A 12738-nucleotide genomic window follows, 5' to 3' on the forward strand; every position below is an offset into this window, starting at 1 on the left:
AATTTTCAGGAAGTATTCATTGAAGTATAGATGTTTATTTGAAATTTAACTGGTGTAAAAACAAATGTTTTGCTTCATATTAAAACATTTGTCACAATAAAACTACTTGTTTTATTTAAAAAATAAAATAATAGGTTAGTAGATACAAAAGTACGCTTAGTTGAAAACTAAAATATATTTACAATGGTGTACTGTAAATTTTAAATCAGTGACAAACTTAGATGTTTGAAAAAATCAGTATTTGTGTTTGCTTAACCGTCTTGCCATTTTTAAAATATTAAGAAGAGGATGGATTCCAATCCTCAAAACCTAGTGTTCTATTTTTGTAACTTAATATAGTGATGGAAAATTTTCAAATTTGTTGTATCCTTTCAAATAATATCTCTTCAACAATATTTTAAACAAAGGTGTATTATCTTGTAAATTGTATCTAAGGTTTTACGGTAAAAACTTAAAATTAATCCAAGTTGTGAGTGATATAGTTAATCATCGTATATTTATGTGTCTAATCTTCTTGAAACAATTTGTATTAAGGAGCATAATTTTTAAATAATTAAGGTTCAAAAATTTCTAGATAAAAAATTTAATGTTTTTTGAATTCTGATTTTTGTTCTGAATTCAACACTATTTTGTCCAAGTTTTTCATGGACAAATGTAGTTAATACCCTACTTGACTCACTGTACAGTTGGCATAAAGGATTTGGATCAAGTGTAAAATGACAGTAGATATTAAACCGGTTGGTCAGACTTTAGAAAATGCTATTGAATGGTAGAGTTTGGCCCAAAGTGTGAATAATTAAAGATGATTGACTCTTACAATTAATAGAAATGATATGAAAGTTTATTTAATTCATTATAGTAGTGAATATTCTGTCATAATACAGCATTGTGTTGTCTGCAAAGTGAGTAAAATGATTTGAAAAAATAACCAGAAACATGTTAGAGAAAAGTTTTCTCAGGATTCTGAATTAATCCCAAGATTAAAATGACTTTTTGTAAAGAACAATATATACATGCCATCCTCATATATTTTAACACCAATTCCCCTGTACAGCTGTATGCTTCATGCAGGACATTAGCTATGATTGGGAAAGTGAATAAACTGAGTGGCAGCTCTTCAACAATTACTAAACAAAAGACTGTTAATTAATTGTAGCTTTTTAAGCTTTTTCACTTTTGTAATTAATTATGAGCATGCTTAACCCATTGCGGATCAACGACGTGAGGGTGACGCGGAGCGAGGCGTGGACCAAAAGCACAATGACGTGACCCTCACGCGGATGACGTGGTAAGGATGACTCATTTGTTTTGAACGCTTATCGCTGTTATAAGTCTCGGAGATTATTTATAGTCCGTTTTCCTGAACTGGCTTCCTATCTTATCTCTGGTACCTGTCCACAAATACTCCCCTCGTTATCGGTCAATAACGTTTTTATTTGCGACAAATTGTTTGTCTGAGTCGTACAGTCGTGGCGTTCGATTTTCCTTTGCCTCGTGTGCGTGTACGTAAATAAAATGGGTGATAATTTACGATCATCTGAATTAGATAGACTATTATTAGAAAGTGGAAGTGATGAAAGTGATATCGATAGTGTTATTGAGGATGGAGACGATTCTATCACGCGTATAATTGTTTCCGTGACTATCACACCAAAATCCAGTACTAAGACAAAGACAGTCTCAATATTTTGTAAATATTAGATTAGTTGTTTCTTGAAGTGACAGTTTTATTAGAACATTTTTTTATTGTGTAAAACATTTGATCCGTCCTACATCAAGCAGCTACAACACGCAAAAAACGTAGGTAAAATGTTATGTACCTGTATTTTTACATTTGTTCTAGTATAATATACTTGTCTAATATGATCTGTATAATGTTTATATAACATAAATAAAACATAAACAAACAAAACATGTATAATTATATACGCTGGCCTAATTAGCGAGCGCGCTAAGCAGGCAGGTAGGCGTGCAAACACTGCGGGTGCTGCGTTGTAATACGGATTAATTCGTACTCTAAGGCCCGCGCGCGCGCCGTTTTCACGATCCGCAATGGGTTAATATCAAGTAAGATTATTTGGCAGTTGTGTAAGCAGTAATTTACTTTTTGTACTCTTGTAAATTTAAAATACATTAATTTAATGTTACATTAAATTTATTCATATAAGAAACTAAACATTTTATGAAATAGATTTAATATTGTAATAATGGTAAAAATAATTTTGTTTCTAGAATTGCATTTGCAATGGAGAATGCTGTGAATGAAGTTCTAACAGGATCATTCAAACTGGCATTGTTTTATGGAATGTGGACATGGCTTATTCACACACTGTTTCAAATGAATATTGTGTATATTCCTTCAGGTAAGGTCAGATTTACATTATTTATGAAAATGGATATAATTTGTTAAAGTAATTTTCTGAATAAATATAACTTATATAGTGCAAATTTAACATAGCTTTGAGTTTTAAATTGCAATAATTAATATGTTAAAAATAAATGCATAAGTATTGCATTATTGGATATATTATTGATTTACTTTAGAGGTTTTTCAGAAAATATAAACTGCAGTAGTAATGTAAAAAAGTGTTTATTGGAAAAGTCATAAGCATAATTCATGGAAATCACCAGTGTGATAATCATTTTCGTGCAGAATTTCCAGATCTTTGCATTTTTACTATTCATGCCCCCCTGAACCAAAACCACATAATCCTAAATGTATATAAATGTTATGACTGTATATCCAGTGTTTGCTGCGATGTTGGCTGTAGTCCCAGCCCTCGGCACATACTGGGCCTGTCTGCCAGCTGTAATAGACCTGTGGTTAGCTCAGGGCAAGAATATACACGCTATCACACTGGCTGTGTGTCAGTTCCTACCTACGCTCTTCGTTGATGCAACCATTTATACAGAAATAAACGAGTAAGTTGCATATAAAATGTAGAGCAAGTTTAGTATGTACTTTCCATTAATTTTAATTTTTGAGTTTCAAGATTTAAAATGGTTTATTGGCCAATAAATAACATTTTGTTACAATAAGTTTGTTAACAAAGAACAATTTATATAGTCGTGTGTTAAAATATATTAGTATTATACAAATGTTAATGCAACCAGACAGGTCAGAAAAGTTGTACCTTGTGCACTTGTCTACAGAGTAAAAAGCTTTGGTCTTACTCAAGCCAATATATTAATTCTCATAACTAATTCTAGTTTTTAAAGTACCAAATTGTTGGTAACCTTTGGTATTGAGTATTTGAAATAATTTTAGGCTACTTTCACATTGGAAACATACGTAGGCAATTAATTAAACTGGTAGCACACGCTTGACCAAGCGTACCTGAAAAAATAAAATTTGTAGGTGTGCTTATAAACTAGTTATGACGTGCCTGTGCTGTTCACATTGATCACCACTGGACAAGCTTGTGCCCCTCTTTGAGTAAACATAAAATTAGTTTCAACCAACAAACATCCTCATTCCTCCAGAGGGCAGGGACACAGTAACGTGAGTACTAGTTTGCTTGGTTTATTTGTTGTTCAGCAGTTCTCATCTTGGATACTGAGCTACCAATAGTTGCGATCCAAGGAAAAATACCAATGTGGGATGCATCTTCAAAGTTTCACAGCAACAGAGACACTACTAAAGGACCTGGAAAATTCAAGAGTATTCTTTTCTACTCTGTCTCCTAAGTATTTATTTATCTATTTTCCCCTAAATGGTTCATCATCTATCAATAAAAACTTTAAAACACCACTTTCAAGAAAAATATCCTCATATGATGATGTCCATCTGACAATTCCATTGCGACTGAAACTGGAAGCGTTCCCTTGCTTATAATTGCATATAGTTGTCACCATTCGTTCAGGCATGCCTGGTTGAGCATGCGCATCCAGTTTAGTGGCCCAAGCGTGTTTCCAATGTGAACGTAGCCTTATCCTGTGCTGTAAGATTTTGTCACAACACATAACGCAATAAAAATAAAAATTGGTTGACAAACCTGGTATATCCACAGTAGAGGACAATATATCCAGACTTTCTAGGAATTATTTTGTAATAATGCATATTGTTTGAATATTGTGCCAATGATTTGGACAATTTATTTGATTGTAAAATATGTACACTGACAGTTTTGATTTGATATTGGAACTTGATCAATTAAAAATATCAACTATACCTGTACATTTTAACAGAGGACACCCGTACCTGACCGGGTTGTCGGTGGCGGGTGGGCTGTTTTGGCTGGGGATGGAGGGGGCCATCATCGGGCCGCTGATCCTCTGCTGCCTCTACGTAGTTGTCAGCCTCTCCACCGCCGTAATGCAGGAGGCTACCACCACCACCCCCTTCACCCTCGCTCCACCGACACGTCGCTGACAATCCTTCTAGTCACTAACTTTCACGTACTCGCTGTTTTAACATTTTCAACCATTATATTATTGTTTGTATTTTTATACTTTTATATATAACACTCTATATGGCATTTCTTTACTAACACACCTCACAATTATATAATTATGCATGTAATGAAAGATTTGTGTGTAATACAGTTTGTGTTTATTGTTTTTAAAATGTTACGTAATATGTTACTATAAATGTTACATGCAACACTTCTGCTCTGTATTATAAAATAACTTTAGTGAGCAAATTAATGTACTGTTATTGATAAATCGTTAACTTGCTTACACATATTTAGTGATGGTGCTACAGGGAGCATGTGATATTATAATAAAAGTAAAGCAGTTTGGGGTATATTTCCCTAAGCTTGACTGCTTGGCAAGGTATTTTAATGGGGCTTTTAGGATTATGAATAAATCTTTTAAAAAGTCACTACTATAAGCAGTGTATTAGCATAAGTACAGTTAATTTAAATCTGATTAATTTAGATACTAGTCATTTTTAATAAAAAAGTTAATATCACTGCATATTCTCATCTACCTTATTCAGTTGTAAAGAAAATGTAAAGAAATATTATAACCTAAGAACTACTGTAGGCATCGAACTGGCAAGGTTGTTATTTTAGGTTCTATTTTCCATTTTGGAATTTTAACTTTGAACACTCATGAAAATTACTTTTACGTTGTGAACTGGATCTAACTTTGTATTTGATATTATTAATATATTATTTTGAATATATGTGTGTATAAAATGTGTTTGTTCAGTGTTTTCTTAGAGTTTTATAAAACAAAGTTTTACTAATGAATATAACTTCAAAAAACATGAAGGGTTCAACTTTAATTTTGAAATGGGATTTAAAAAATAATGTATTAAATTTAAAAATAATAGTTTCTACAGTCTGTTTATAAAATACACTTGCTACTACATAAATAGTGTTTTTCATCTAAAAGATGATTTTCATTTTGAGGATTATAATAAATTTTTTTGTGAGCTAAAGACCAATAACAACAGTAAACACAGGCTTGGGTTAGGCTATCACTGGTATTTATTCTTCTGATGAAAAGGATGGCTGTTGTCTTTTTTCTTATATGATTCTAAATATTTAAAATGGGTAAAAAAAGTTTTAATTTCAAACATTTTGGTTCTCATTTCCAAATTAATTTGCTTTTTAAAACTTTAAAACATAATGACAAATGTGTTATAAATATAGTATATTTTTGTCATAAATTAACATTTTTAATGAAATCTTGTGTTAAAATATAAATGTAGATAGCCAAAACCAGCTGTCGCTAGCAAGTTTAATAATTCCACCTTATTATTTTGTCTTTCTCTTGATACAAATGAGTGGGTGTAATTATCTCTTAAAACAATTATTGCATTTAGATTTTTTTAGATAAGTGCAATTTTATATTAGTTGTAGTTTAATGTTTTTTAACTTATTAGGCCTACATAAAAATATTTCTAACTAAATATCAACTTACCATACTAACAATTTAATATAAGCTTATTTTACTTCATTAACAAATGAGACATACACACATTGGAAATCACTCTATATCACTCATCCAGTTTTGTCATATAATTTTACCCGTCAAACAGTAAACCCTATAAATTCAGTAGGCAATTTTAAGTTTTTTAAAAATAAGTTAAATGTTATTTTGATGTTGATTAATAAAATATGAATGTTGGCTGTGGCATTAGTGCATTATACAGATATTTTTCATGATATGCTAAGTGATATAATCAATAAAGCTTAACTTTGACATAAATTAACCCATTGCGGATCACTGACGAGCTAGGTGCCGTTAGGCCCGGCCGCTGCGTGACGAGCTCAGGTCGCAAAAGCGATCTGCTTTTAAATTTCCCTCCAAATAGTTCTATTAATGTCTGATAGATCGGGCGATCGTCTTCACTTGTCTACTAATAGTGTTTAACAACGGTCTACGTTTAGAGTTTTCAAAAGTTTTATAAATATCCTACAGATCGCAGTTGTATGTCGAAGTTGAAAAATCATTCATATGAGTTTACTCTCTGCTTTTTAGCACTTCTGATTGGGTGTTTTCCTCAGTTGTTATTATAATACTTTTGAGGTTAGTGCCACAACTAAACGACGCAGACGTACATGTTGGTGGGTTTAGTCTAGACAATGGCCCGGATGTTGCAATCGATTCGCCCGAGCCGCTTTATTTAGACTATGATTCAGACATCATCCCTGCCACGCCGTAACCTTGCTCGCGTGTTATCGTTCCTACATCACGGATACCCCAGCAGGCCCATGTTCCATCTGAACGAATACCTTCGCAGCTTAATTTTCTAGTATACAATAGCAAGCGATACGATGTGGCGCACCATTGCTGTTCGTGCGGCGGCTGACCGTGAATTAATTCGCGCCCGCTGGTGCCCGCGTGCCAAAACAATACGATCTGCAATGGGTTAATGTTATTGCTTTGGGTATAAATTTTAAGATAATATTGTATGTGCTATAAAGTATACAACATTAATATTCAGTATTTTTAGACAAATACAATGCAATGCGGCTACCATTAGTTTTTTCTGTTAGAGCCATCCAGCATTTAGATAACTCTGCTTGTGTAATTTAGTAAAGGTCCTTTCTGGAATTAATTGAAGAAGTAATGGGTAAAGTGAGTCCATTACAGTCCACCACATTATCTATAACTATAACACACTAGAGTACAAGTGACAGTAATTCAACCCTTGGTGCTGCGTATAAGTGTGGGCTCTTAGCTGCAAAACTCATCACGTATTTTAATTGCTTTATATTAAATACAGCAGCAGTAGTTATTTATGAATTCCCTGAGTTAATTTAAAAAAACTCGTTCTGCTAATTTATCAATGTCACGTGAGACCCAATTATCAACTCCTTTAACAATGTGGTCAATCAAGTCAAGAGTGATAAAACACAACCCAATCTTTTAATTTTTTGATTGTCAGAATCCATTGAGAAAACAGTTTTAATAATCAGTTTTCCCCAAGCAAAAACCATTGCTGTGGAAAACTGACCTTTATAACTTGGAAATTTAATTGATAATTTTGAAATTATGAATTGTTTGTCCTCTCGAATTTAGTTACTCACAAACCAATTTTTTAGAATTTAAGAGAAGGTTGGCTTATTAACCCCTTTACTATATCGAAGTGAACTTGTCCTAGAAGCTCCTCTGTAAACATTATATAGTGTTGAATACGCTGTAGATGCTTCTTGCTTTTTGAATTTTAATTATTAATTAATTAAATAATAAAAAAAATAAAATTTTATTGTTGGAGTGTTTGATTTTTTCAATTAATGAATAACATGTAGTTAAAATTCTCTTTTCTCTGAATACCTCAAGAAAAATATGAATCTCTACAATACAAATTTCTGAGTATAGATAATGTATAGTTAGAATTTAGCTTTAATACAGCAGATCTGTCTTTTTTGTGCATTGGTACAGGACCTCAATAAGTCCAGTTTATCAACAGTTTCCAGTGTGGCTGTTTCTCTCTCGTCCCTGTAATAATGACTCGTGATGCCATTCAATGTATGTAGGACAAGTAATAAATGCCTGATACTGGCTGGAAGAATCTCAGTTACACAAGATTTTATAGTCTTAATCTTGGTAATGGAGTCCGCAGTATCAAGAGTCTGCAGTGTCAATAACATACATTTTCTCAGAATCCTTGAGATTTAATTTTAACAAACAAAACTTTGTACTTACTGGTAAGAATGACTTGTGGTATTAACATTTTCATATTGACGTTTCATTATTCAAAACACTGGCCGTAGTGGACTATTTTAACCATTTTCTGCTTACCAGTATAATAGATTCTCTCATAATTAAGATTTAATATAAACTCATTAAGCACATTAAATACACATTGATTGCACAATGTGCTTAAGTTATTGTATTTATCATAGTAAATTACATTAATAAAAACACATAACTATAAAATATTTTAAATTGTTTCCTTCTAATTTATTCTTAAACTGCTGTCTGTTACAAAAATGTCATTAAACTATTTTCACCAATTACTTTACTTGCGTACAAATAAAATACTTTACTTGTATCAATTGGATGGCTGCAAATATTTATTATTAATTAAGTGGTTCTATTAAGTGAATGTCGTATGTACTTGTTTTATAGGTGTAAGTTTTAGATATTAGATGTTAACCGTTTATATGTGTTAATAATGCTATGTGATCTACTTTGTGTTAGTTACCAACATGTTAAAAATATAATATTTATTTTTATAAGAGCTGTAAGCTATACTTTCCGACAGTTTTTCTCAAAGTATAGAATTTTAAAATTAATTGTTGTTTTTTATTGAAATCCTGAATGTTGTAACAATTGGCTAAAATTAGTAGAACAGTGCTATTAAAGAAATCCAATAAAGTATGAATGTGATTATACTGTAAAATAGAGAATTGTGAATTTATTAGCTTTCCAAATTTTGCCTAGTGTTTGTTTGATGGCTTATGTTTGCAAATATGTAGTGCATAGGGTGACCATCCAACCGGGAGAGTTAGAAAAACAGGATTGATCACAATGAAAAATTAGGAAATCTGAAACTTTTGTTTTCCTCAAAAGTTGACAAAATATGATTTCAAAAATGTTTTTTCATCGGGAGCTGATAAATCCTATTTATTGTATTTATAACTCAGAAGTTGTGAATGAAGAGATTGATGGTGTGCAGGTGATGATGTCACCAAATTATTTACAAAGTGTATTGTGAAGGAAACAGGATTTTTCCAGACATTTTCCATTGTTCAGTGATAAAAAAAATATCAGTACTACTATGTTTCGAGATCTGAATTTTGATCTCTTCCTCAGGTGAATAACTAACCTGGTTAGTTATCTATCCATCATCGAAAACAAACTTCAAATAAAGAAAAGTGTATTGGCCCTTATCTTTTGTGTAGTTATTATCAGCTATCACCAACTTTTGTATACCCTTTCAGAGCCCTTCAAATCCTGTCTCATGAATCCTCTGTATTATCTATCAAAATTAACAACACACCAAAAATGGACATGTAGCAAACACAAAAATCCCCGCCAAATTGAGATATAGTAATATAAGATCTATGAAGTATACGCGGGTTTACGCATTAAAAAAGGGGTTTGTCTTGCATATTTGAGCCTTTATCCTTCAAAGTAGTTCCCTCCTGATGCCAAACACTTCACCCAGCACTATTTTCACTGCTCTGAGCAGATTTTGGAATCATTTTACGAAACCTCAAAAAGTTGCTGATGTATTTTGTTGTATCTCTACTAAATCTTAAAATCGGTGTCCTTTCAACTGATGTTTGATTTTGGGAACAAAAAAGTCACAAGGAGCGATATCAAGTGAATGTAGGACTATTGTATTTGCGTGATTTTCCAAAAACTGCTGAACAAGTTTGTAATTTATTAGTTGGAGCATTATCACGATAGAATTGGAAAATCCCACTTTAATGCATTTGTGGCTTTTTAGATGAACAACATCCTATAATTGACATAACACTTCTTGATAGTATTCTTTAGTGATAGGCTATTTAATCCATAGGAGTAAACATAACAAACGATTTATTCACAATACAAGTAACTGTCAACATTTTCTTAACCATGTTTTTTGTCTTGGGTCATCTGAAGCTTCCCATATATGCTTTGTTTTCAGGATTGTATACTTAAACGCATTTTTCAATTAAATTCAAAACAGCTTTATTCACTTGATATATACAAGAGTAATGTCAAGATTTAATTCATTTTCTTACCAAATTAGAGAGAGAGAGAAAAACAAGAATACGTAAAAGAAAGTACGAGATTTATCAACAGGAAATAGAAAAAGTTTAAAATACTTATTACAGTTGTTAAAAGGTTACAATTAAAATAGGCAACATTAAAATTAAAACAGAAACAGTTACAAGAAAAACAGCTTTTGGCATAAAATTATTAAGTATGAAGTACTCCACCTCCATAATCATCACAGGAATTCATTATGGGAATATATAGCCTTATTGATGAGAAACTTTTAATTTTATTGTAAATTTATTGAATGTAGCCTCTGACTTAATTTCAATAGGAAGATTGTTGTAAAATTTTGATCCAATATACTTTGTTTTTTTTTTTTTTAATTTATTCATCAACAGTAATGATGGTTTTTAAAAAGGTTCTGCAACTTTCAAAGCACTGGATAAGATCTTGATCTCCACCAAAATGACATAATAATTTTCGTTAGTATTTTTACAAATATCTCGAATCTATTGACAAATCTGGGTATAAAAACGCTTTTCCAACACATGAAAATGCTTTGAAGACCTCGGTATGCGTGGAAGTAAAGTGTAATTTTTCAGAACTAGTCAACCCTGGCTTTAACCAAACCTTTGTAAGTCAGTTATAGTACAAAAATTAACTCTGGAAAGCCCAATATTTAAATATACCTCATAGATGTAAAAATAATTCTTCAAAATTCAAACTAAAATTTAAAAAAAATCACTGCAAAACTAATTTGAGTCATGCACGTGCTTAGAAAGTTTCAGAACATGAAAAATAAGGTCGACAGCAGATACTTTTTTGTGACAAAACAAAACCTGATTGTTTCAGAACATGTTGAAATAATAAATAATCCCAAAATTTAAAAACACAAATTGCCAGCAGCTTTCAATTGAACCACGAATTGAAGGCCTTGGGGAGGTGAGGAAATATTTGTAAAACAAATTTTGTTCAATATAAACCTTCCAAAATAAATTTTGCTTCTGAAATAAATACTAAGGCAGGCTCTATAAAAATTTACCCAAAATCTTTTTGAAAACTTCGTTTCACATCATCATTTTTAGACATTTGAACTTTCAAATTCATTTTTATCAGGGACTTAAGAATCAATTTTTTGGATCAAATTGACTCCAAAACTAGTGGTTTCGCTATATTTTCTATTATTTTAATCAAAATTGGTCAGCGAACTTCTGACAAGAGAACCATATTAATGAGCATAGTCTAACAATATAAATTTCAACTTTCATTTCTACCATGTTCTACTTATTTGAATTATTCCCATATATTTCATAATTTTATCTTCATTTTTTATTTACTAACAGACTGCTTCATCCCACCTCTACCAGAAACACTTACTCTGGTATTGTGATGGTCTCCACCCAGGACTGAGGGGTTTAATAAACTCTTTCAAGCTACAGATTGCAAATAAATTATAGAAATTCTATCCACATACCAAAGTTTAAGTCAATAGCAATCTAAGATTTGTGATAACATACACAAAAGGATAGATATTTGAAGTGAATAGCCGAGGTGGAACTGGCAGAGGTGTGAAAGTCTGTCTGTCAAAGAATGGATACAAGATTATTTCTTATTGCTACAGTGGGAAAATATTATTTTAGCTTTACTTAGGCAATTTGTTCAATGTAAACCTTCCTAAATAAATTGTAATGGTTAAGGACAGTATTGAAGAAGGAAGCAAGTTGTGTAAGAAAGGACCACACAGTTTTAACTTAGGCTGAATAAAGAATTATCCCATTTATTACTTCCTATGGAAGTTCACCAATTTGAACTTGAAATGCTACTACATTAATCTCACTCTTTATTAGATGCATATTCACTTGAAATTCATCATCCTCTTAACTGGATGCGATTCATTTGAATTGTCTCCTTCTTTAATACAATCTGTTTTGTAAAATTTATTTGTAATGAAGGAATAAAGAAATCAGTGTTGGAAAAAACAAAATATAACAATATTATACTGTCAAATTTTTAATACCCCTGCCTAAAAATAATTGGAACTATACACCCATTCAAGAAAAGTTATTAATAGTTACTGTTTGGTTGTAAATTGTAACCAATCAATACTCAGACTTGGAACAAGATAGAAGCAAAAATATTTTAAAAAAATCAATGTTATCTTGATTGTCAGATAAGGTTCTTGAATAATTTATTGTTTATTCTCCAAAGATTCATCAGCTTTCAACCTTTTCCAGAGTGTACCGAGATTTGCTTTATGAATTATCTTAAAACTCATTCTGATACTTGTCAAAAATTAACACTATACCAAGTGATAACTAGGAATTCTATGAAAACATCTCAAATTTTAAGTGAACAGCAAAAATATTAAATGGTTATTGCAGAGTCATAGAAAACTCCTGAAATCCGTCTTACTAGATACACTAGTGCTGTTCAATGACTTGTTACAGAGATTCTTGCTGTAAAGTATCATGGATCACTAACTCTTGGTTGAGTTGTTTCAATCTACAGTTACAAATGGTCAAACCAACAATCAGAGAAAAAACAAGCACAAAATGTTTTAATAACAAAAGTGTGACATCCACTGTAACTGACTAGCCTGAATGTTACATTATGTTAGATATT

At 31.6% G+C, this 12738-nt stretch overlaps 1 protein-coding gene across 1 annotated transcript in view; it reads left to right on the forward strand.

Moving 5' to 3' along the window:
- LOC124362623 (transmembrane protein 245) overlaps positions 1-5148 on the forward strand; it is a 48889-nt gene extending 43741 nt beyond the window's left edge. Inside the window, exons 12-14 of the mRNA XM_046817283.1 lie at positions 2233-2363; positions 2748-2922; positions 4189-5148. Coding sequence (XP_046673239.1) covers positions 2233-2363; positions 2748-2922; positions 4189-4372 — 490 coding nt within the window. The 3' untranslated portion in view covers positions 4373-5148. The remainder of the gene's footprint in view (positions 1-2232; positions 2364-2747; positions 2923-4188) is intronic.
- Positions 5149-12738: the final 7590 nt, after the last annotated feature.

Source organism: Homalodisca vitripennis, chromosome 5 (genome assembly GCF_021130785.1).
Source record: "Homalodisca vitripennis isolate AUS2020 chromosome 5, UT_GWSS_2.1, whole genome shotgun sequence".
Lineage (NCBI taxonomy): Eukaryota > Metazoa > Arthropoda > Insecta > Hemiptera > Cicadellidae > Homalodisca > Homalodisca vitripennis.